The 27,617-nt window shown below is 32.6% G+C and overlaps 1 protein-coding gene across 1 annotated transcript in view; it reads right to left on the bottom strand.

The window, feature by feature from the left end:
* Nucleotides 1–1,051: 1,051 nt before the first annotated feature.
* NCAM2 (neural cell adhesion molecule 2) overlaps nt 1,052–27,617 on the bottom strand; it is a 514,069-nt gene continuing 487,503 nt past the window's right edge. The window contains exons 16-18 of the mRNA XM_032877992.1: nt 16,494–16,698; nt 7,729–7,848; nt 1,052–3,363 (exon numbers count right to left, since the gene is read on the bottom strand). Coding sequence (XP_032733883.1) covers nt 3,252–3,363; nt 7,729–7,848; nt 16,494–16,698 — 437 coding nt within the window. The 3' untranslated portion in view covers nt 1,052–3,251. The remainder of the gene's footprint in view (nt 3,364–7,728; nt 7,849–16,493; nt 16,699–27,617) is intronic.

Genomic DNA, 27,617 nt, shown 5'->3' on the forward strand with positions numbered 1-27,617 from the left:
GAAGCATAAAATAAAGGTATTATTATAAACTTACAATTAATTGTTGGTGCTCAAATAAATAATTTGATTAATAAAATCCTTCTATTTATATAAATGTTTAAATCAAAGCCTAAGATTCATGTAAACTTTGCTGGATCAAATAGTCTTTGAAAAATGTTTTTATAGGTATTAATATTAAAAATAAGGGGAAACTAGAAAAACATTACATTAATGTTAGACATTAGCATCAATAGAATGGCAACAAATCAATCCACAAAAATAATAAATAAATTTTTAGGAGTCACAATTCTAAATTCTTTTGAAGAGCATTGTAAAATACATTGACACATTAATTTGTGCCAGTTTTAGAAACAGAACATTTATCAAAATGCTGATATTACTATTCTTTCTTATATATTATTGAATATAGATTGTCATTGCCTAATTGCACATAATCTATCAAGAAATACCAATATTTTTAGTGATATTTTTCTTCTTTGTTTAAATTAGCATAGGGTTCTGATAATTTAACCCTACTTATATTCAGTCAACTCTTTTGACATTTTATACTAACATTTAAGAGTACCCTCAGACAGTAAAAATAACATTTTTACAGTACTATGGCATGTTTAATCTAGAATAAGAATGAAAAATAAGAACAGATTATTTCAGTTCTACTCTTGTTTTACAATTTACTACACGCAGCTCTTATTTGGAAACTTTTACAGATATAGTAAGTTGGAGCATTCCATTCACATGTTATTATTATTATTATTTATTATTATTATTTTAATCACAGTATTGCCTTGCTCCTGCATGGTACAGATTTCAAGGACAAGAGATAAGGATCACTCAGACAACTGAAGCAGTGCACTTGAAACAGTCAGACTAAAATTAGTTTCAAATTAGCTGCTAACCTCAGATTATTACTCCACATTAGTGGCAAGAAATTTAATAGCATATATATGCATATGTGTGTGTATATATATATATGTATATATATAAAAGAAATATTTAAGTAAATTGCTTTACACGGAAAGTCCAAAGAAATGCGAGAGACAGAACTTTCAAATTGAAGAAACACAAAAATATTTGTTCTTTATTATGATTTCTCTGCTCTTGAAGTATAGCACAAATATAATAATAGTAAACATGCTGAACTGGTTTCTCAGTTTTCCTAATTCTTTCACCATTATTAGTTTAAAGCCAGCCCTATCCAGGAAAAAATAGCATTCATGGCTATTGCTTTATGGACATTTTACTAAGCCTGTGAACTTTGCACAAACAAATTCAAGTACTTTAATTAGTTATAGCACATTGGTACAAAAGGGGAAAAAAAACAGTCAGATAAAGCAAACAGGTGATCAGACAAACATAACTTAAATAGTAACAGTCAAATCTATCAAAAGACCAGTTGGATAATTTCTACTCAAATTCCTAGGTAGGCACAGGAATTCTTTTTCTCAGAATATGCCAGAAAAAAATACTAAGGGGGAGATTCCTGCACTATAATCCTGTGAATTATGGCAACAACATTGGAGCTTTAGTGCACAAACATGCAGACAGACACATTCTGTCCTGCTAATGATTAAAGGTTTGTAAAATTAGTTGGTTGTCTCTCCTTGACTGACAGTTTCTAGCACTTTGTAAATAAAAGTGTTGATGAGTAGCATAAATATTTCATCGAACATATTCATCAAATTTTCTCTTTAGAGAGACACATTAAGCAGGTTGCTCTGCACTGTTAAAACTCTCCTCCAATGTTCTATTGGTATGCATTCCCCAACCAGTCAATATTTGAGCTATAATACCACCTGAAAACACTAAAGATTATGAATGTAATGGGGCCTAAAGAAACCTTTGGCTCTCTAGGGTAACAAATAATCTAAAACTTGCTCCCAACTGGTATGTATATTTATAATCATAAATATATTTATTTTACCATACATATGAGGGAAAATCATGTTTTAGTCTTTTACCTCTGGGAGCTTGCATAGCTTGGAAGTTAATAAGTATTGTATTCTGGTATAGGCCCTAACAAGTAACATTAGAAAGTTTGTGTTGAATAGCCAAAGAATTTCTTCAACCAAAGTTGTTTATCAAAATCTTAAAATGACTTCTAGCTACAACATCCAGAAGAAGAACAGATAGTGGCAATTCAGGTGTTTATCACTAATACTTTAATGGCATGTTTAAATGTTATTTTCTTCTTTGTTTAACCACTCAGGATTTTAATTTCCATTAGCCGATTACATTTAATGATTGACCTGTAAAACTGGGGAAATGAATATTTAAATAAAGATCATCTAAAACAATGGTCAAAAATGTATCTGAGGATATGGTTTGAAGTATTTCAACACTAAGGACTTTTTTTTGATAAAATTATTTAAAAAGTAAAAGGTAATCACATATCTATAAATATATCAAGACAACATTGATATTGTTACCATTTCAATTTACTTTATTTGAAGCTGAGGGCAAAAATCAATATTATTTTCACTTGCAATACATTTTTTGTGTAATCCATTGTGAGTGATTATGGCATATATAAAGAGAGAGATTTACTGAATCTTTCTAATCTAATTTTACACACAACTAGTATTCATTCAAATGGGTAACGATTTTGATCTGGCACTTTAGTCTATCAAAAATTAACATTGAAGTAGCACTGTAACTATAACTTTAAAAGAATTTTCCAAAATTTCTCTCAATTTTTAATATCTGCTATAGATAATGGCTCCTTCAAGCCCAAGTTCCCTGAAATTCTCCTGAAAAATAGTGTACCCTTTATTAACTGTTTTCATCTTAAACTGAAATCCATGTTAATAATCTGTTTGCCCAAGATAGTATGAAAAACATGCAGGGCTTTCTTATACATTTAGCTCACAAAGCTTTTGTTTTCTTTTGTTGATTCTTAAACCCTAATTTGTTGGAGAGGTTGTTGGATGAAATATATAGTCCTAAAGAAACAGAGCACTTTAACTGTATAACAAATTGCAGTATTTCAATCACAGAATCAAATTGATACCCAAGAGTTGGTGCCAGTCAGGTCTCTATATTGAAATTCATAACAAAATAAACAACAACAATAACAACAACAACAAAAGGTAATGGACCATGGGCAGGAATATTTGATCATATGTATATGTGTACAAGCTATTCCAAGCTAGAAGTTTCCCAAGAAATTAAGGTCAATGGAATAGTTTTGGTCATAGGGTCACTGCAATCTAAATGCTCTGTGTAGCATTGTTCAAGCCTTTGTGATCTTGGTGTTATGCTTTGCTGTCGTCTTCTTTTGATTGTATGATGTCATTAGAAACCTTAATTTCTATAGTTTCTGGATTTAAGACTTCTTTTCCATTTTCTTCTTTTAAAGGCAATTTTCTGGAAGGAAATAGAAAAATAATGAACTTCATTTTCTAAGGCAATTTGAGTGGTATTCCTTGATACTAAATTACTGTCTTACAGAAGGCAGTGTCTATAATCATTAGAAAAAAAATAGATTTGTTAAAGTCATATCAAAATGATAAAAAATAATTAAATAATCAGATAATATTGTCCTTTGTAAAAATGTGATGTACTGCAGAATGATGAATGAAACAATGTATCTGTTGATTTAAATGCATCAAATCATTCACTATAGGGTGGCTTGGATTTGATAATCAGTTATTGATACAGAAAATAGAATGGTTTGGATTCTAAACAAGACAGCATCTTTATATGTCAATTAGATGAGTTACTAGTACCTAAGTTTTTTCAAATAAAAGTCCTTAAGAGTTGCTGCCATGTTCTGTTACATACTTCAAAAGCTGGGTGAATAAGCTATATTCTTTGGAACTTAATGAAAGTATGCATTTCAAGACTTTCTCACTTTTCTACATTTATTGTAGATGTTTTCTTTAATTAACCTCTTTCACTATTATTTTTTGTTGTTATTTCTGTATCGATTATGAGTACATTTTTTAAGAGTTGTTATCAATTAAAATCTATTAAGGAGCGGCGCCTGGGTGGCTCAGTGGGTTAAAGCCTCTGCCTTCGGCTCAGGTCATGATCCCAGGGTCCTGGGACCGGGCTCTCTGCTCCGCGGGGAGCCTGCTTCCTCCCCTCTCTCTCTCTGCCTGCCTCTCTGCCTGCTTGTGATCTCTCTCTCTCTGTCAAATAAAAAAAAAAAAAAAAAAAAAAAAAGAAAGAAGCTTCCCTCTTTTAAAAAAAAAAAAATCTATTAAGGAAAATAAGCTTTCTTTCTTTCTCTCTTTCTTTCTTCCTTTCAGATTTTATTTATTTATTTGAGAGAGCAAGAGCAGGGGAAGGGGAAGAGGAAGAGAGGGAAGCAGACTTCCCACTGAGTGAGGAGCCTGATGCAAGGCTGGATCCCAGAACTCTGGAATCATGACCTGAGCTGAAGGCAGTTGCTTAACTGACTGAGCCACCCAGGTACTGCTTTATTTCTCAATGATAGCTTCACAACTCTTACTATGATGACAATGATGCAAGATATGTTTTTTCTACCAGTTCTGAATTCAATAGTTTATGATTACTCCTTATGTACACAGCTTTGGGGTTAAGATTTCCCCCCTCGACAAGATATTTTTTCCACATCAAAAACAAATTCCAGTTCAATTTTGTACTTTAATGTCACCATTTAGTGGGGGTAGTGAACGTTACTATGCCAGTTTCTCCAGAATTTACTTGTAATTTCTTTTCTATTTTTGAATGGGAAGAGCAAGCCATTAAATTCTGAAGATCAAAGCTATTATGTGAAAATTAACCAGTCAAAAGTAAAAGTTTTGGTAAAAGTTACTATGACCCGTTCCTGGTAATGAAATAGCATCTACTTTGTACCTTATAGGGCATGTTCTTTTATGTGTATTATAAATAATGTCTTCACAGTTCTTCCATTCTTCCATTTGGTAAACTTTGATTAAAAAAAAAGGTAAAACCAATGTGTCACCTCTAAGCAGCAAAATATAGAGAAATATAGAGAAATTTAGAGCTTGGATAAGAGGTTATCATGATGCTTAATATATCTCTTACTCAAAGAATTATAACACTGGAATTAACCAGTGTTTTCAAATATTTATTAGATGATAAATTTTTGCATATATAATTTTCACTACTTCAATTTATGTTAAATTGGTTTTTTTTTTAATTACAGTTGATTCTATTATTTTTTGTTGACTATTTTCTATAATTGAGGGTTGGAGTAGTTATTGATCATCTTTTTTGTTTTGTTTTATTTTTTGCACAATATTGCCCCGTCACATGTAAAGGCATTTTCTTAGCTAGTTTTTTGTTTGGTCTGGTTTTGTTTGCATTTTTAAGTTTATATATATTAAGTTTATATATGCCTATAGGTAGTTTATATATACCTAGTTCTTGGCTAGTTTTCATATATAAACATATATATATATACACACACACGCACACACACACACACACCTCCCTAGTTCTTGGCTAGTTTACATACACACCAACATCTCATTGTAGGTGTTAATCAATAGATAGAAATTTGCTTTATTTACATTTTTAAAAAGATATTTATTTATTTATTTATTTATTTGACATAGAGAGAGAAATCACAAGTAGACAGGGAAGCAGGCAGAGAGAGAGGGGGAAGCATGCCACCAGCTGAGCAGAGAACCCAGGACCCTGAGATCATGACCTGAGCCAAAGGCAGAGGCTTAACCCACTGAGCCACCCAGGTACCCCAGTTTTATTTATTTATTTGTTTACTTGTTTGTTTTATTGTGTAAAATTTTGCTTCATTGAAAAGACTTCTAATTTCTGAAGGGAAAACTACAGAACCCACCAGGTAAAAGCTGCCTCTACCAGAGTAAACTTCCATTTAATAGGTAATAATCTCTAAATGGCATGACCTGAGGATTTATATGGAAAATTTAGCTACAGAGTAGTACTTTGTATTTCTCTAAATAGTAATTATTTCGGCCCCCTGAGAGCACATAGCAGGCATTTCTGAAACAAGTTGTTTTTTTTTCACTTGTGACAACACTCAACCTTCCATTTAGGATGAGAAGCCTAATCAAATTTCTCTGCAAGTGAGGATATGCTGGTAAAGAAAAAACGATTCTTAAACAAACAAATAACAATAAAATTTAGAAGTAATTTTAGTGAACAGTATTTAAAGAAAAATGTTATAGTCATGGTTTTGTTGTATTCAATATATTCCATAGAATACCATTTTCACTCCTTAATAATGCCTTTGGCTTTAATCATTTTAACTTTCACGTTGCCTGAATATGATCTTTGCACATGTTCATCATCTTTGCAAATTTAGTTGAAATATCTGCTATCACTATGATGGAGCTCTGATGGGTATAGAAAGAGGTAAATAATATAATCTTGAATGGAGAGCAAACATCATTTCCTATGTGGACATTAAAATGAAAGACAATTTAACAGTATTTCTTCTTCCAAATGAATATTCTTTCCTTTCAAAGTAGATTGTGTACATATTCACATTATCAATTTTTTTTTAAGATTTTATTTATTTATTTGAGAGAGAGACAGTGAGAGAGAGCATGAGCAAGGAGAAGGTCAGAGGGAGAAGCAGACTCCCCATGGAGCTGGGAGCCCTATGCGGGACTCGATCCCAGGACTCCGGGATCATGACCTGAGCCGAAGGCAGTCGTCCAACCAACTGAGCCACCCAGGTGTCCCCACATTATCAATTTTTTATTTTAAATTGTGAGATTCCTATTCAGAGTAATGGCCAATTTCCTAACCTTTTTATTTCAATAAAAATTACATTTTGAGGGCACCTGGGTGGCTCAGTCAGTTAAGCGTCTTGCTTTCAGTTCAGGTCATGATCCCAAGGTCCTGGGATCAAATTCCATATTGGGCTCCCTGCTCAGCAGGGAGCCTGCTGCTACCTCTCCCTCTGTGGCTCCTCCTGCTTGTACTCTCAATCTCTGTCTAATAAATAAATAAAATATTTTTTAAAAATCCTATTTTGAAAGTATCACTTTCTTTTTTTAAAAAGATTTATTTTTTTAAAGTTTTTTGTTTTGTTTTGTTTTGTTTTGGTTTTTGAGAGAAAGAGAGAGTGCACAGAGTGAGAGAGCACAAGCAGGGCCAGGGCAGAGGGAGAAGCAGATTCCCCACTGAGCAAGGACCTGAAACCAGACTCAATCCCAGGACCCTGGGATCATGACCTGGACCAAAGGCAGACGCTTAACCACTGAGCCATCCAGGTGCCCCTTATTTTTTTATTTTAGAGAGAGAGAGAGAGCACGTGTGAGTGGGGGGAGCGGGAAAGGACAAAGGGAAGGGGAGAGAGAGAGAATCTCAAGCAGACTCCCCATTGAGTCCAGAGTCTGAGACAGGGCTCAATCTCATAACCCTGAGGCCATGAGCTAAACTGAAATCAAGACTCAGAGGCTTAACCTTAATTGACTGACTGTGCACCCCAGATGCCCTGAAAGTATCACTTTCTTAAGAGTAAAATAAATGTAAGAAAATCCAACTCTAACATGTGCCATCTTTTTGACATTTTTACATAAAATTATAAATGTATGTTTGAATAGTAGATTTTCTCTGGCATTGATACAAAATTTTCATGTGGACTGTTTCCCTAGAAAATGGTTTTTGATATTCTCATCTATTTTCTCTGAAAAAGAAACACTTTTCTATAAATAATGATATTTGTAAATATATGCTACAAGTAATGATAAGATGTTATTATTTTATAAATATTTATCCAAAAATAATTAAGCATCTGAAGCTACTTACTCAGGTTCTGTTAGTGGTGTTGTTTCATTTGGCTCATTTACTGGGCTCCCATCCTCATGATTAGTGATTCTTTCATCCTCTGTCCTCATCTCCACTATTGGTTCTTTTGATCCATCTTTCCTAGAAAAATAAACAAACAAAAAAGCCTTATTCATGTAATGTAAAAATGGATGCATTATGAAACATAGTTTAGAATCTCCACTTAACCCCATCTCCCCTCACTAAAAACCAAACATGGTCAGATTAAGAATACCACTAATTTTTTTTTCCCATTAAAATTCATCTCACCCACATAATTTTCACTCAGAAAAAAAAAGAAAGGAGAAATTCCATTTATCTAAGATTTTTTTCATCAAAATTATGTTAATGTTTTACAGAAGTCCAAATTTTATTTTTTTAGTTTTTTAAGATTTTATTTATTTATTTGATAGACAGAGATCACAAGTAGGCAGAGAGGCAGGCAGAGAGAGAGGAGGAAGCAGGCTCCCTGCTGAGCAGAGAGCCCGATGAGGGGCTTGATCCCAAGACCCTGAGATCATAACCTGAGCCGAAGGCAGAAGCTTTAACCCACTGAATCACTCAGGTGCCCCAAGAAGCCCAAATTTTAAACGTGATCATGCAGTTTACTTTGGGAAATAAATAAAAAATATTATGTTATCGGAAATTATGACATGAAGTAGCTTTTCCCCCAACTAGCCATATGCTTTAGATTTTTTAAATTTGAAATACAACATCAGAAATATTGTTTCTATATTAAAATTTAAAGAAGATAAAATTATATATGAGACATTTCATTGCTTTAAGTGTTTCTATGAATTATATGAATGATTTTAACTATACTGTGATACTGACTTTACATATTCATGTTTTCAAGAAAATAGTTTACATAAAACAATATTATAACATATATGCATGATGTTTTTGTTTGTAATTTCAAATCCTTGTCATCATTATTGGATTTTTAAAATATGAGAATAAGTATAATTTTACATAATTGTGAAATTTTTGTAAAATTAGAAAGTTTACTGCAAAGTTTCATTCCTTAATAAATGAACAAAAAGAAAGAAAAATAAGGAAAGGATTTAGTGATGATAAAGGATAAAGTGAGATATAAGCATTGGGAATGATACCCTCATAATACAGATTATAATTAAGGAACACATACAAAAAAAACACAATGTAGGTCCTCACCTACTCAGGTACATAGTCTTACTATACAATCCTGCAACTGTACTCTAACAAATTTCCCAATGAAATGAAAACTTATGCCCATGTAAAAATCTCCACATTAATGTTTATAGAAGTTTTATTCATAATTGCCCCAAATTGGAACCAAGATGTCCTTCAACAGGTCAATGGATAAATAAACTGTGGTATACCCACACAATTAGATATTATTCAGCAATGAAAAGAAATGAGCCACCAAGCCACAAAAAGACATGGGAGAACTTTAAATGCATATTGCTAAGGAAGATAAGCCAGTCTGAAAAGGCTATGTACTATGTATTTCCAATTACATTGCATTCTGTAAAAAAAGCACAGTTACAAAGAAAATAAAAAGATCAATGTTTGCCAGGGGTTCAAAGTGAGGGAAGGAGGTAATGATGGAGCACTGGGCACATTAAATATATTTAGTATTGTAATGGTAGATATATGACATTAAAATTAGTTCTTAAAAATCAAGTATACTAGCAGTACACAACAAAGAAATCAAACAACAAAACCCCAACAATGGCACAGATCTTAAAAATGCTGACTCTGTAGGTCCTTCGCGTACATGCACATCGAAATCTGAAGAGTCAGTGTCAGTAGAAATGGAAGAAAATCTAGAACTCTATAATCCAGAATTGGTGGTGAACAACGTTTTATACCTCTAAAATGCAAATATTTGTGAGAACTGGCAATTAGGATATGTTCATCAACCTGAATAGGGACTCCAAGGAAGCAAGATCTCTACAGTAGTAAAGATAATTAAAGAGCCCACCACAATTAAATTTTAGTTTGATGATGTTTTGTTTGCTGTTGTTATTCTGCAATTGATTCTTTTAAACAATTCTTCATAATATCAATGCTATTAATGACATAGATGATGATACTCTTTGGAAAAATGTGGCTATTGATGATTCTGAGCAAAAAAGTGATTCAAAAGGTTGGATTTTATGTTTAATTATATTAACAACAGGTGCAGATCTATGGGTGTGGATTAAACAAAACAGAATGCAAAAAAAAAAGATGGCGGATTTGGATTTTAATTGTATACTCCTTATTGAAAATAATATGTAAGCAAACCACTTTAAACTGGAAATGATAAAATAGATATTACTAAAAGGAAGTTAAAGTGTTATAAGAGAACATGGTGAGGTGTCTTAAAATCCTTATTTTTGTTTTTAGTAATCTTTTACATTTTTAACTAACTGATCTATTCATATATTATAGAAATCTTGATACATAGAGAAAAGTATACCTCCCTGCCATTTCCTGTTTACAGGATATTTAGTTACCTATCATAAAGACAAGGACATTTTCAAATTGTGTTTTCCAGAGACATCCCTTCTATTCATATACTAGCATATATGCATACAAATGCAAGGAGTTATTTTTAAACAAATGGTACATACTGACTGAATATAATTTTGCCTTTTCAATGAACACTAGAATATTTAGAGCTGCCTCTTCTTTTTCATGGCACATACTATCCCATCGTATATATACACCACCATATATTTGGCCAGTGTCCAACCAACAGACATTTAGGATGTTTCCAATATCTTCTATTACAATAAATACTACAAGGAGTATTAAATGCATATTTTTTAAAGATTTTATTTATTTATTTGACAGAGAGAGATCACAAGTAGGCAGAGAGGCAGGCAGAAAGAGAGAAGGAAGCAGGACCCTGGGATCATGACCTGAGCCGAAAGGAGAGGCTTTAACCCACTAAGCCACCCAGGTGCCCCTGAAATGCATATTTTACTTGCCCTTAGGTGAAAATATCTGAGGCACACTAATAATTTATATGAGTCTAATTCCCATCCTTTAAAAATTATATTTAATCATACTTGAAGTGATATCAGAATTATTACTGATATTTTCTGTGGAATTATAAAAAGTGATAAAGGAATATTTTATTTAAATTGTCATAAAAATGTATGCCATGGTTTATGGACAATTCACAATGTACAGACTGGTAAAAACTAGACAAATTCCTGCAGGTTTCTAGAACTGATTATTAAGCAAGAAATGACAAGCACAGCAGAATAGTTAAGAGGATATGCCCTGGGACCAAACTAGCTGACTCTCACTAACTCACTGCATAAGCATTTCTCTGTCTTGTTGCCTGGATAGTAAACCAGAGATGATAATGACACCAAGTTAATTTCTATAGTTTTTAGAATAGTGCCTGACGTTAATTAAGCAGGACTTTGATTAAGCAAGACATTGATTAAGCAATTCTTAATAACTGTCTTCAGTATTCTAGGAGGGCAAGGAGGCAAGGAGGATTTAGTGTTAGGAAATACATTACTAAAACTTGCAACTTAAACAAATTGAGAGAAAACAAAATGAAAATATCTCAAAGCACATAAGAAATAAGTATTTATAAAATTCATAAATTTTGAAATAAAAATGGAAAGATTCATATAATTAATGGCATCAAAAGCAAAATTCAAACTTTGGGATAGACTGGGGAAAATATTAGCAACAAATACAACATCAAATAATTAAGGGTCACATTACATAATTAGAAAGTAAGAGAAAAGTTGAATAACTCCATGGACATGTGTGTAGAATACGAACAGGAAATTCCCAGAAGAGGGTCGCCTGGGTCACTCGGTGGGTTAAAGCCTCTGCCTTCGGCTCAGGTCATGATCCCAGGGTCCGGGGCTTGAGCCCTGCATGGGGCTCTCTGCTCAGTGGGGAGCCTGCTTCTTCTTCTCCCTCTCCCTCTGCCTGCCTCTCTGCCTACTCGTGAGCTCTGTCTGTCAAATAAATAAATAAAATCTTTAAAAAGAAAAAAAAAGAAATTCCCAGAAGAAATAAAGTGACCAAAGCGAAATCATAAAACAAATAAGTTCAGAATTTACCTGGATCAGAAAAATGAAAATTTTAAATGGTATCTTTCACTTATTATATTAAGAAATAAAAATAAATTGATAATATTTAATGTTTGAGAAACTATATAGAAATATATATTCTCTGATTTTATTAGGAATATGAATAAGTATAGCATTTTGTGGGCAATTTGTCAGTATTTTTCAATTTTGATTTACATTCCATGTCTAAGAACATAATGTACATTTACAACAAGATTTATGTAAAAGTTAAATTCAAACCACATATTGTACTTTAATACGATAAAATATTGAAAGTTTCACCCAAATTGTCATGAAAGACAAGGATAAATGTATTATGGTATTTGATATTGTGGGATACTACTTTATTCTGTGGATTTTTTTCCATCTTTATTCTCTTTGCTTTTTTGTTTTTTTAGAGAGAGGTGGGGAGGGCCAGAGAGTGGAAGGGAGAGAGACAATCTTAAGCAAGCTCCATGCCCAGCACAGAGCCCAACATGGGGCTCTCTCTCATGACCTGAGATCATGACCTGACCTGAATTCAAGAGTCGGATGCTTAACCCACTGAGTCACCCAGGTGCTCCTCTGTCTTCTTTTAAGTTTTGGTATCTTCTATTAAGATCTCTTCAAAGCTCAGAGATTCTTTCTTCAGCCATGTCTAGTCTACCAATAAGATCATCAGGGGCATTCTTCATTTCTATCAGGATCTTTTTGGTCTCTAGCATTTCTTTTGGATTCTTTTCCAGAATTTCCATTTCTCTGCTATATGGCCCATCCCTTCTTGCATGCTGTCCTACAGTGTTCTCACTATATTTATCATATACTTAAAAAAAATATTGATCTGGTAATTCCAACATCCCTGCCCTTTTTTGAATCTGGCCCTGATGCTTATCTTATCTTTTGCCTTGAGTATACCTTATAGTTTTTCTTGATATTGGGACATGATGTACAGTTTAGATGGAACGGCTAAGTATAGGCATTTAGTAATGTGGTGGTAAAGTGGGGTGTGGAGAGAGTGCCTTCAATAGTCCTGTCATTAGGCCTCAGTCATTAGTAAGTCTGAGCCCCTGGACTCTAAACTTTACAATTTCTTCTCAGGATCACTCCTCTGAAGTGAGTCAGGATGGCTGGAGTGGACTGGAGTCAGCATTTGCCTTCCCTCATGTGGCAGTAGAGGAAGCTAGTTTGTATATCTCTCTGTACATTGAAAAGCCAGTTTTTCACACACACACACACGCACATTTTGGCTAGTTACTTTCTATTAGTTTTCAATATTTTATTTCCTTTACAACCTAAGTCTAACCAGGAAAATCTTTTTTTTTTTTTACACGTAGCATTTATAACAAAAACTACTTATTTATTCATCCATTTGATTGTTTTTTAACTGATATGTGTTTCCCAGCAGAATAAAAGCTAGATGATGGAAGGGACTAGTTTGCTTTTCCTCACAGTTATATCTCTGTGGCTTAGAACAGTGCTTGACTATATAGGTGTTCAATAAATATTTATTAGCTCAAAATAATGCTTGGGTGAACAAGAGTATAAGCATAGTTTGATAAAGTAGAAATCATTCACCATTTTTATTAGATAAAAGAGAATGCAAGATAAATGTAAGTTTAATTTAAATTTATAAGAGTCAAATAATGGAATATTCTAGAACTTTACCTGAAAGACATTCTGTATGCCACTGACTTTAATTTCTCTTTTCTGGAACTTGATATTCTTTAAACAAAAGTATTCTAACTGTGTAATTAACATATTATATAATAAATCTGCATAGTCTTGTAATTGTGATAACATGAAAGTACTAGTCTAAGCATACTTCTGATCATATTTAGAGGCCAGTAGAGATCAATCCATCAAATCAGCTATATTCTATTTCCGATTGTGATTTTATATAATATTTTTGAAAAAAATATGTACAATATTTTTCTAATTCAAACAATGAATTTTTGAAAAAGAGTTGAAAAGTATTTTCCCAAAGCAGGGGAAATGATGTAAAAAGTTATGATGGATAACAAACACAGAATGAACTCCATGCTTTCATCTTCCCAAGGCTTTAAGGTTAATTAAACCCAGCAGGACCCACAAACCAAAGTGTTGATGGATAAATTACCAATTAATAGAGTGAAATAAAAATAAATGGCAGAACTTGAATATACCTCATTATTTTGCACATAGTCACCAATATCCCTCCAGTTAATTAAGAGAAAAGCATGATTTCTCTTTCTTTCACCCTAAAGTCAAATCAATCAACAGTAGTTGACTCTACCTCAGCTATCTCTAGACTCCATACATTTGTATATGGCCACAGTACTACTACTTTGGTCCAAAAGAATATAATTTTTTACCTGGAGTATTTCAAGATCCTCCCACTCACTCTTTCTGATTCTAAATCTTTCCTCTATACCTATCAACCTTCCAGTAATTCATTTTTCAAAAGTAGCTAAAGTAATCCTTAAACACTTATTGGGAATGCCCTGGTCGCTTAGTCAGTAAGTGTCTGACTTTTGGTTTTGGATCGGGTCATGATCTCAGGTTGTAAGATCAAGGTCTGGATGGAGCCCTGTGCTCAGTGTGGAGTTTCCTGGGGATTCTTTCTCTCTCCCTCACCCTCTTCCCTCTTCCAGCTCTCTCTCTCTCAAATAAATAAAATCAATATATCAATCTATACATATATATATTTTTCCCTCAATTTGTGAAAAAGAAACTAATATTGAGTTTGGTATATATTTATTTAGTTAATAAAACAATGTAAAAGCATGGCAGGTAATTAAAAAGCAGACTTTGTTCTAATGAGGAAAGTAGGAGATACTGGATTATGAATTGATCCCACTCTATTTGCTATGGCACACATTACTATTCCATTCAAATGTGAAGTAGAGCCTGATTTCTGTTTGTTCTTTGTCATGTTCTGTGTCCAAAAAGTAAGTAGGTGGCATTTTGATTGTGAAATGAATCTAATGTTTTTTTGAAATGAAAATGTAGGTTACCTAATTTAACATCCCATGAAGTGAAAATATCCCTTATAAAGAATCCATAAGAAGTAGTCATGGACAAATTGTGTAGTAGGATTGAAATAGGCTTAGAGATATAAACAAAACAAACAAACAAACAAAACAATGCAGCTTGTAAAGAATAGATTCTCCTATACTGCTAAGCCTAGAAATTAAGGCACGAGGTTCTACATGCCTAAATGTATGTACAGAAAAACAAATAGAAATGACTTAACAATAAAAATAAATGACTTACTGATAAACAGAACACCATGATTGAATCTTAAAACATGACTGAATGAAAGAAGCTAGACACAAAAAGAGTAAACATTACAACAATCAATTTCTATCAAGTTCTATAAAGCTAAAAGTTATTTATGATGAAAAAAATCAGGATAGTAGTTCCCTGGTACAGGGGGAGGAATATGAGTTGTCTGGGTAGAAACATTAGAGAAATTTTAAGGATGATGCTAAGTTTCTGAATTTTGGTAAGGCTTAGGTTATACAGATATGAACATTTGTCAAAACTCATCGAACAGAATATTTTATGCATTTTACTCTATGCAAGTTTTACCTAAAGAAAACATTAACTAATTTTGAACTGTGTAGGGGTTAAGTGTATGGATACCTTTGAAATGCGAAAAGTAAAATAATGGATTGAGGAACAGATAAATATGGGAAAAGAGAAATATAATGAATTATTTTTATAGAATCCAAGTAGTTGATAAATGGTTGTTGACTATAAAATTCTTTTAACTCTTTTGTATGTTTTAGACATGTTACAGAAAGAGTATAATATTTAAAAAGTAGAGGAAATGTTCTTAATTCTTAAGAATAGTTTTTTTTGGTTATAGGATTAATATACACACATATGTATATGTATACAAACACACATACACATTGTGTGTTTATATTACATGTGAGTGCGCATGCTCTCCTGTGCCTTCTAACTTTTTTTTTATTGAGCCTATTGTACTTTTGAGATTAGATTAATATCTAGCAAAACACCACCGAACAAAACAAAAAGTATTTAAACCTCCTAGTTGCCCTTTTACATGAGAAAGGACTTTTCTATAGAATTCAGCTCTATGTATATTTTTTTGAATTCATATTCTAATTGAATGAGATGCCACAGAGAGAGTGCGAAATTCTAACATATAGTCAGCTTTTGATCAAAATTTGGAAGATTAAGTACAGAATCCATACTAATGTATTGCATAGCTCATCCAACATCTCTATACAACCTTGAAACTTCTATGTAGTATCTCCTGCACTTGAAGGAATTGCCATAATTTACATTTTTACTCAATTTACCCGTTTTTAACTCAGATTACTGCTGGTGTCCTTCTTTTATTCAGTATAAACTGAAAAATGGTAGGAGAAATCATAAATACATTTGTACCACTGTCTGTATTTCTATTTTTTTTTTCTATTTCTATTTAAATCATAACAGTAATTATTTTTTTGGTGTGCATCCCATTTTTAGATTTATTTCTTAATAGTCTGTTTTCAAAAGCATTTGGCTCTCTAACATGTTATATTTAAGGTCATATAGGCTTAACTCAGCAAGCAGACAGTACAGTGTACAAGGGTCTTAGAGCCAAGCTCTTTACTCTGCTCAGAAAAAAAGTACGCGAAGAAAGTATGCAAGCTTGACTATGGCACTCGTTTAATGTAACGCGCTGCGAATGCTACTTACAGGTATGCGGCTTTGCCTTCTTCGAGTTCTTTACTTTTCCCACTAGAGCCACTTTTCTTCCCGCACATTCTCCTCGTGATGCACATCAATAACCCACATTGTCTAATAAAGAAGCAGCTGACGTCCGTTACCACAAGGATTAGCAAGAGAGCCGCCACGCCCAGGCCAATGACTGCTCCAAGCCCAAGACCATTAAAAAGGGTATCTTAAAAAATAAAAGAAAATAATTTTACTAAGCTCCAAATGAGAAAAAAAAATAGACAGTTATTTTGAAAATAAATCTAAACGAAAGAGATGGGGAAAAAGTGATAATCACTGGCCCATTTTAATTTCATAATTGTTGGAAACCATTCTGTGGCTTTCAAACAGTATTTTAAGTAATTGACATGTGAATGATTTGCAATATGTTTTCAGACTTCATTTAGAAGTAGCTCTGAAGTAGCTCTCTTTCCAATATCCTTCTTGATTCCCTGAAGGGAATATAATGAATATTATCACATCCCCAGCTGTACTCTATCAGAAAGTCACAACCACTAATGGATCATCACATTGTTAAAAGTAAAATATAGTCAAAACTCCTGTAAAAGAAGATTAAGTAAATGTTCTATATGGAATTATCTTAGCTTTAAGTCTTAAACTTGCAAACTATGTGTGCTCTAAGCACTTTGTTTTGACAGAGAACACATTTTAAAAATCTCTATATTTTGAAATATTTTGAAAATCATCACTTTAGAACAAATAGTTTACTTGCATTTTTTTCAGTTAATATTTTCATAAATCATATTAGAAGAGAGGCAAACATTTACAGAACTATGATGCTTATGACCTTTCTGAAGCATATCGTGGGAAGATAGGGGATGATGGGAGTCATTTTTCCTTGACAGGTAGTTGCAAGAACTCCTGCAAGTAATACAGAAATTATCCATGAAAGGGATGACTGGGAGTAGGATGGAATATGCTGACTGACACAGTAGAAATGGCATAAAGGACAGTGGTAGTGAAAATGAATGAAGTGTTTTATAACTATAGTTGAAGGTAAGTGTAGACTACACAGCCACAGCTGTGTTGGCACAAAAATAAGCACCATGGAAAGAGGTTAAACTGGTGATACTGTGTTATCTAGAGGGAAGAAAAAGAATTCCTATAAGATAATTTTAGAGAATGACACCTTTAAAAAAAATTATTTATTTGACACAGAGAGAGAGTACACCCAAGCAGGGGGAGTGGCAGGCAGAGGGAAAGGGAAAAGCAGGGTTCCTGCCTACTGGGAAGCCCCGCATGGGGCTCCATTCCAGGACTCTGGAATCATGCCTTGAGCTCAAGGCAGATATTTAACCCACAGAGCCACCCAGGTGCCCCTATTCAAAATGATTCTTAACCCAATTGGGTTAGCTTTTGCTTACATAACATTATAAAATTATAATCATCTTTTTAAATGATAAAATACATTTATTACTTAGCATCATAATAGCATACTAAGTATGTAAAATGTGTGTAATACAAGTGACAGGGAGAGATGTAGACTTCATTTGGAAAAAATCACTTCTGATAAAATACATACGCAAAACAAAGTTTTTCTAAGTTATATTTTTAGAATTCAGTGTAACATTTGAATAATGAAAAGATCGTGATCTGAAGGAATCAGTATAACTTTTTATTTCAAGTCAACAAGCTGGTGCTGAATGATGACACACCTGTCTGAATCCTAGTTGATTTTTCCACCAAATGACTGAGCCTCACATCTATATTTGTTTTAGTTTTATTCCCAGGAAATACATGTTTTATTAAAAAAATAAAAAAGAATCATTATATCTGTGACATGGTTCCTGGCACTTTCCCAAGGCGACCTTGTGGTTGACCTGTGCTGGAACATGGAGGTGCTTCTGTAGCATCTCCGTGAAGTTGCAGGTGAGAATTCCTTAAGGATCTTATCAACACACTTAAAACTTTCATGCCCAAGCAAATATACTTTTGATTATAATTCTTTTATTTCTGATAAAGAAAAACAGGAAAAAACATGTGATTGTGTTGGAGGAAAATTAGTTTTTTCCTGCCATTCTCAGAATCTCCATTCCCCATCATACATTATCATACTATTTAGGAATATTGCCCAGCTAAGATATATTAGTCCAGCTATAATATTTAGGAATATTGCCCAGCTAAGATCTAGAGAAATTACTAGTTTCCATAGCACTGATCTCTTATCACATGAACCCACTTTGAGGGAAGACTGGAGACAAAAGTATTTTCCAACCATGGGAATTGTTGTTGTTGTTGTTTTCTGCAAAGTTCCAATATACAAATGGAGAGTGAGAGTCTAAATGTTATTTATCAATTTTCAAAGATATATATATAGGTAAGATTGAAAAAAAACCCCTAGTGTCTCATGCTATAAAAATAATATATTAAGCAAACCAGGCTTTTAATAATTAAAACAATCATTTTATACATTTTATTCCATTATCCACTTTTAAATAAAAATGATTCTTACCTGAATGTACCATTACAATATAATAAGGACAATTCACCTATGAAATTTCTTTGATTGCATGCAAAGCTAAAAATTATTTTCAAAATCCACAGGAATTCATTTTTATATATTGCACATGATTCAAAAACCAAAGCTCAGAAAAGAGTTGAATTTACAAATCTGATTGGGATTAGACCCTCTGGACATATTGACTGAATGACCCTCTGCTTTAAACTACTCACTTCTCTGCTACTTCATTTAGGTTCCTCTCACATGCAGAATGGTTCTAGGCAATAAATCCCACCCATCAATGATGATCTCCCTGGCCCATTATTAGATCTTCATTTGCTTTCTTTTTTTCTTTTCTTTCTTTCTTTCTTTCTTTCTTTCTTCCTTCCTTCCTTCCTTCCTTCCTTCCTTCCTTCCTTCCTTTCTCTCTCTCTCTCTCTCTCTCTTTCTCTTTCTTTCCTCTTTCTTTCTTTCTTTCAATTCAGGCTCCACACCCAACATAGAGTCCAGTGCAGGGCTTGAATTCAGGACCCTGGGATTAAAACCTGAGCTGCCCAGTCATCCCTTTATTTACTTTTTTTTTTTTTAAGGATGAAGAGAATGGATTTCTACTTGAATGCTCTAAACCTGATGTCCTTGGGTGAGGCTGCTAACTTCTCTAAGACTGAGATGCCACTTTATTAAAATGAGGAAAATTACAGAAACAACAACAATCACAAACTAGATCATGGGGTTATTTGAAAGACTGCTGTGAATATAATAATGTACCTAATACCTCTAGCACTTATTGCCCAGCACAGAGTAAAAATCTAACAAGTATTGGCCGTATTATTATTGTTGTTGTTGTTGTTGTTATTGCTGCTACTATTATTTTGCTAGTGTAAAATTCTAGGGAAACGAGTTTTGGTGGAAAAAAAAGACCATCTAAAGTTAAACTAGTCTACAAACATATTTCTTTCATCAGCACTCTAATGTGGGACACTTTCTCTTATTAACCATTTATTAGTCTCTTGGAAATACAGTAATTTTTACTTAGGCTTAGCTAGTTAGCTTTTAAATGATAAATATTTTATTTATGACCTTTTAGCATTAAACTGGTATATTGATCTGTTTCATCTCCATCTTTAGAAAAGCTCTTAGAAACATATTCGTAAAACACCTTATGGTAAAAGAATACTGATACTAAAATAGCTATTACATTTTTTTCTAGGGAAACAAAATTATACCTTTTTAACTCATGATTATAAATGTTGCAGGTAACTTGAAGGTATTTTTATGGAAAATCAAGTATTTCTTGTCATTGCAGAGAATAGAATGTATAGCAAATAGGCTTATGTAATAGATTTGTAATTTTCTTTTGAAAGTTATGGCTTTTTTTAAATTGGTTTAAGAATGTACTTAAATGGTAATATTTTCTAACAGCTCATGAAGTTAGGCTATAATAACTATGAAAGCCAAATTTTCTAATGTTTTTATTTTATTTTTATTTTTTCTGCCACCTATTTATTCTGGTGGGGAAATGAACTTATCGTTAGCTTTTTCACAAACAAAACCATGACTACATGTAAAATTATATCACTAGGTTTTTTGGGGGGACTAGCAATGGTTTATTTTTCAGTAACATACAGAAAATACTTTCTAAGTTAATTGCAGTTTTAATATTTGAAATAATTGAAACTGAACATAGCAATCATTTAAAGGATTTTAAGTTCAACTTTTCTTTTTTAGCTTTCCAGAATATTTACACATATGCTTTACAATATATGATATGTTATGATAATGTTTACAACTCCATTACACAAGAAAACAATGTTATCAGCTCTACTTTACAGATAAGGAAACTGAGGTCCAGAGAGTACAAATTAAGACTATTTGACTTCAGCTTTATATTGTTTATACCTGTGTTAGATGTATTTTGTAGATCATCAAATAATCAAGAGAGGAATAACATAGTAAATAAAATGTGTAGTTTTCTTACAGAAAATGTCCATTTTTTCCCCACACTGTTAGAGGAGGAAGAACTATTTAAATGATGTAACAATATAAGTCATTTATTTATGTATTCTTTCTATTAGCTCTCTTTTTAGTGATCATTTTGTATTATTCTTTGAAAAAGGGGATTTTATATTAGAATTTAATGAAAAATAAGAATTATAAAGTTTAAACATCTATTTTTTGGTATATATTTTATTATTGAAAGCAAATAGGAGAATCAGGCTGACTGAATTTGTATAATTCCCCTCCCACCTGACCTTCTATTCCATGAAATTTAGAAATTGGCAAGCTGAACTAATACAAGTCCCCAACACTTAAGCAATCATATCCTAAGTGAAATAAATACATAAAATCAAAGCATTAAAATTAAGAAAAAAGAACTTCATTGTAAATTTGTCACATGCATGTCTTCATGTTTCTGCTATAGAAATTAACTCACAACTAAAACACTGAATTAATTTTCCATGAAATGTATTACATTTGATAATACTAGTTTTTCAAAAATCTGTATGCTATATTCATAAAAGCAGCCTTGCTTTTTTGGCTCCTTAAATAATTTAGCATTTTATTTATTTATTTTTCCAATGTGTACATATAATCGTTTCCAAGTAGATTAATAATGACTTTCAGACTTGGAAAAGTAATAAAAACACGAAGAAAAAAATTCGTTTTTAATCTAATAGGTCCTAAAAATGGAGATTTCATTTTTCCTCCCAGAATAGTGGTAGTTATTTCTGTAAGAGATATTCCTAAATATCAGTAAGTAAACAGTGTATTAAAGACAAGAAGACATCCAAAAACCTTTTGGTGTTTCTCATAACATTTCTAGGTACTATATCCTCCAAAATCACAGTAGGTATACTTTTCTCCTGCTTACACGTACTTCTTTCATCCTGCTCAGAGTAACACACTTTCAAACATCAACTGGATCTATGGAAAATCTGGGTGTAAATCTATTCACATATATGTTGACATATATATGTCTTATCTGAAAAGAGGTGAAGCAAGTAGCTTTTTGCAGCTGAGCTCCATCCAAGCTATGATAGCCAGCTACTTTAAAATCAGACATCTGGATTATCTAAAGACTTCGTGGCTGCATAGTTTAAAAAAAAAAAAAAGACTATCAAAGCATTTATGCTTCACAAACTTTCATTGAGTACCAGCCTAATTGGTGTAGAACTAAATGGGCTTCCTGTTATGCGCTAAAATCGAAATAATAAAAATTAACCTAAATCTTTAGGTTTATACATTCTTTTAAGTCTTTTTTTTTTTTTACTTAAAAAGTGCAAGTTCCTAAAATTTAATTTCATTCATTAATTTCCAAACAACACAACCAAAGAACAAAAGAGTAAGACTTTTATATTATCAAGGGCATACAGTGAATAGTAAGGGCTTTCACCAAGATAATGTTAATCTTGCATTATATAAGGCACACGCTAGGGTAATACATCCTTAAAAAAAAAAAGATATCGCACTAATTTAAAAACCACCTACCATCCTTAAGGATTTCACACAGTTTGTCATTGTGTTGTTAGATGAGCTGTTTTCAAAAAACACCTGTCACTTACAGACTTGGGAATTATCTTAAATTGGTAAATTAAATTTATGTTTTATGATTTTTTCCTAGGACCCCCCAAATTAACAAAGAATAAAAAGGTGTAGCAGAGGGGTGCCTGGGCAGCTCAGTGGGTTAAGCCTCTGCCTTCTGCTCAGGTCATGATCTCAGGATCCTGGGATTGAGTCCCACATTTGGCTCTCTGCTTAGCACGGAGCCTGCTTCCCTCTCTCTCTCTGTCTGCCTCTCTGCCTACTTGTGATCTCTGTCTGTCAAATAAATAAATAAAATCTTAAAAAAAAAAAGGTGTAGCAGAGAGCGTGAAAGTATAGGAATGAGACAAGGGTCTAAAAAGGTTCAACAAAATAATTTTTTAAAATTTTTTAAAGTTATACAAGTTTTAATAAGCTTAACAAGTTTTAGTAAGTTTTGCAATTTCAAGAGAAATGTCTTATTATGCAATTATAAGGCTTTCTAATCCCTACTGGGAACACTGACTTACTAAACACAACCTAAATCATGTGAGATTTGTCTTTGGACTTGATAATCTTCTTTCATCTAAACTAAATGGGGAATCAGGCGTGTGTAAATGTGATATTTATGTATTTTAGTCATTTAGAAAAAAATCATTCCAAACATTAGGAGAAGGAAGGGAAAAATGAAGGGGAGGAAGTCAGAGGGGGAGATGAACCATGAGAGGCCATGAAATCTGGGAAACAAACTGAGGGTTTTAGAGGGGAGAGGGGGAGGGGTGTGTGAGCCTGGTGGTGAGTATTAAGGAGGGCACATATTGCATGGAGCACTGAGTGTTATACACAATGAATCATGGAACACTACTTCAAAAACTAATGATGTACTATATAGTGAATAACATAACATAGTAAAAACATAGAAATAAATAAATAAATAAATAAATAAATGTATATATTTGAAAAAAACATGACTTTCAGGTAGCTTGGTAGATGTAATCACAAATTTAAAAAGTAAAGTTTGATTTATTTATATTATAAAATTCGCTGTTAAAAGGGAAGTGTTAAAACCATAGATATTTCAGTCTGAACACAATATCTCACAATATTTCCATTTCTCCAAATACCACATTTCTTTTCTGTGTCATGACCATGGGCCTCCTACATTTATGGTGCCTGGTGTTCATTCCTGAATTGATGGATCCATTCCATTTTGATTCATATTTAATTGCCCTGTTTGAAATAAAGGTTTGGACTTTTAAGGTTTCCAGTGTCTGGTTAATACCCCTTTAACTGTATTAATTAGAAAGAAGGAGGACATTGTTACAAATTGCCTCAGCAAGGAGGGTTAAAAATACCATTTTCCATTAATTTTAAAAAATTTAAAAATCAAACAGCAAATTCAAGAGCCACTATAATTGGATTTTATATTCTTTGTACACTCTAAGGTACTTTTATTATTGTTTCTGCATACACCCAGAAAAAAATGGAGTGTGCCCTCCTAAGATACATGTTTTTCATATAAATTATAAACAGGTAATATTTTATGACATATTTGTACTTTGATAGACACAATGCAATGCAGTGTATTGTTCATATTTTGTGGTTCACTCACTGCATTAGATATAACTAAATCATGATTACAATTTTGTTCTGTTACATTATTGATAAAATGTGGGTAATAATTCTCATGTATCTTTGAGAATCATATTATGAAAACAGTTTGGGAATTCCAAAGCACTGTACAAATGCATTATTATTTCATGTTTTATACTTACTACTTTATGCTCACTTTGTTTATAGTAACTTCTTATTTTTGTTTTTTGTTTATAGTACTTTCTTTAAAAAAAAAAATAGAACTTTTACACTTTTACCCAAAACGTTCTTTGATTTTAGAAACTTAAACATTTCAATTTTGCTAACATTTATGAACTATGATGCATAAAAATAATTGTAAATTCATATTTACATTTTACAAGTGAATTTTTATTATTGTTTTTGATAAATTATCTATATTAAGGTTTTAGATCTAAGGTTTCAAATCATTTTCATTCTTCTGGTTTTAGATGTGCATTTCACTGTGACTAGAACTCAACATGGTTAAATATCATTCCTTTCTTAATTGTTATTCATATAGCAAGTTATCTTTCTGGTCATTCCCATACTACTGTATGCCAAATGAAAATCTGTCTTCATCTTTGTAAGAGTAATGTTAAAATAAATTAAAGCAAAAGAATCATTAAAAATTCTCTTATTGTCACTGACAGATGAAATTGACTCTTGCCTGGTTTGGGATAAAAATATATATATATATTTTTTTTAATTCCCTTCCGTAATTCACTTGCCTTCTTTACCTCATCATCAGATTTTGTTGTTATTGTTGTTGCTGTTATCATTATTGTTTCTTTTGTTGTTATGGTTATTTTGTGCATTTTAGAAACATTTGTCTTCACTGAAATAAAAAATAAGATTGAAACTTTCAACAGATTATTTCTAAGTGAATCAAAACCTCCTCCCTAAAATAAAGACTGTACCTCTTTTGTGTTCTAACATTTTCTCTGTCATATCTTGGTTCCCTTTTAGACAGCGTCTAGTATTCATGAGATAATGAAATCATTTACATCATTCAGACTCCTGACAAAATGCACTTATTAGGAACTTTTTAAGTTCACTTGAGTTCATATTATTCAGATATTTAACTGCTTAGTGAACTAGCTGAATGAAATCTGCGGGTACAACATGAATTTTCAGGCATGCACTTTCTTTCTCTCTCTTTCTTTCAAGATTCTGTTTATTTTACAGAAAGAGACAGCAAGAGAGGGAATACAAGACTGGGATGTGGGAGAGAGAGAAGCAGGCTTCCTGCTGAGCAGGGATCCTGATGTGGAGCTAAATCCTAGGACCTGGTATAATGACCAGAGCCAAAGGCAGATGCTTAATGACTGAGCCACCCAGGCGTCCCTCAGGCATGCGGTTTTCAATGAACAATGTAAAGAAAAACAGTATGCAGTACTAGTAATATCTTGTATGGCTGTGAAAGAACATTGTTACCAGGGAAAAGAAAACTGCAGAGTTTTTTAGAAGTGATTGCATTTTGGGAAACGAAACTTGGGATTTTAAAATTCAAAATCTTGAAAAATATATATATAAATGAAAAGTTATACTTATGAGAGAAGTATATAACTGCATGAAATTACACTATTTGTAAGTGTATTGTGACCAGTCTGACATATTTTTATTTTTTAGGATCACCTACAAGTAATTTGCTGTTCATTAAAGGGGCATGTATTGAGTTTATGGGAGCTATCTCAATAATTTAAAAACAAATTATGAAAGTTCATGTCAGAGATTAATACTTGATAATCCTTGATAATACTATTTGTGGATCCACACATTAATTTAAAAAGGATATTTTCAGATTAAAAAAAAAAGATTTATTTATTTATTTTAGAGAGAGCAAGAGGGACAGAGCATGTGGTGGGAGGGGAGAAGGATAGAGGGGGAGATAGAGAAACTCATGCAGATTCCATGCTGAGCTTAGAGCCCAGACTGAACTCTCACAGCCTTGTGATCATGACCTGAGCCAAAACCAAGAGTTGGACATTTAACCTACTGTGCTACCCAGGTGCCCCTGAAATTTTCAGATTTTAAATATTGTAAGTAAAATTCATCAATAATTTTTCAGTATTATTCAAATATATTAACAAGGCATACTGTGGTTACATCTATCTGTTTTAAATCCTCAAGCTATTTTCAATACATTTTAATAAGGTGATCATGTTTTTTCTAGGTATACTTAGTTAAGCAATATTGATGTACATGGTTTCTTGCTTACTACCAAATTTCTTTGGAGGAGAGTGAAGTTGTATTTTACATTACCTATTTCTTAGCACTGTGTCTCCATTTTGTTTAGTTATTTTGATTCTCATGTTAAAATGTTCTTTACACGTATAACTATTTTTATGTGTGTGTATATATATATATATACACACATATATATGACATATATATTAAGTAAATGATAATCCAAAATTTCCCTTCAAATTCTTCTCCCTATTAGGCAGTATTGTTTGGGAGAAGGTGGGTTAAGAGGGCAGAATTTTATTTATTTATTTATTTATTTATTTTATTTTATTTATCTATTTATTTATTTATGTTTACTATTTGATTTGGGGCAAGACAATTAGCTAATTGATGATATTTGGTTTGGTAATGGGAAGGGAATTTTAAACATGTATATTATATAAATGGTATTTATAATTATAAAACTCTATACATTTTCCTAAGAATGTCTTTTCCTATATAAGTTTGTTTACAAAGGCAAAATTATAAATTAACTATCTTTTCAAAATATTTTCTAGTCCTTTGATATTAAAGAAATATTTTTGCCCAAGGCTAAATTGGGCAAAAATACATGACCATCCTTTATTCTAGTACAATTTTATTAAAAAACTTTATCAAGCAGTTGTGAAGATAAAATATGAAAAAAGGCAAACGATTCTCTACTCTGGGGACTCATATGAATTGGGAGAGATGAATAAGACATGTAACTTAGAAACTGAAATGCAGTGCAACTGTTTGCTTAACTCGTGGTAAAAATTAGTGTGGCCTGAGCAGATAGGTGGGAAAAGCATATAAATTAAATAGTTAGTGGTCAAGTAAGACATGATAGAGAAGACAATGTTTGAAAAGTATTGAAGTATGAGAAGCTTTCCCGGTGATGAAAGGAGTCTATTTCAGTCAGAACATGCTGTGTACAAACATGGAAATGTATGAAAATAAATGGTATGTTTTGACATTAGCATAGATAAATATTAGAGGTGAGATGTTGAGTATGATGGGTGCAGGTTGGAGTTAAGTGATAAAAGTGATGAAGTTAATAAGAATGGACCCTACAACCGAGTAGATAAATAAATCACCCAAACCAAAATTGACAACCACCACCACCACCACCACCACCACCAAAACCTCACAAGTATGATCTTTTCCCAAAAGATGGCAGAGAGTTCTTAGAGATACATAGGAAAGTAGATCCTGTTGCAGGAAGGGAGCTAGAGGAGGCCTGGGCTATGGCTTAGAATGTCTGGTCAGTTTTCCTTCTCTCCTATTCCATGCCCATTTCCATA

This window comes from Lontra canadensis, unplaced genomic scaffold, assembly GCF_010015895.1.
Source record: "Lontra canadensis isolate GAN:19392208 unplaced genomic scaffold, GSC_riverotter_1.0 scaffold62, whole genome shotgun sequence".
NCBI lineage: Eukaryota > Metazoa > Chordata > Mammalia > Carnivora > Mustelidae > Lontra > Lontra canadensis.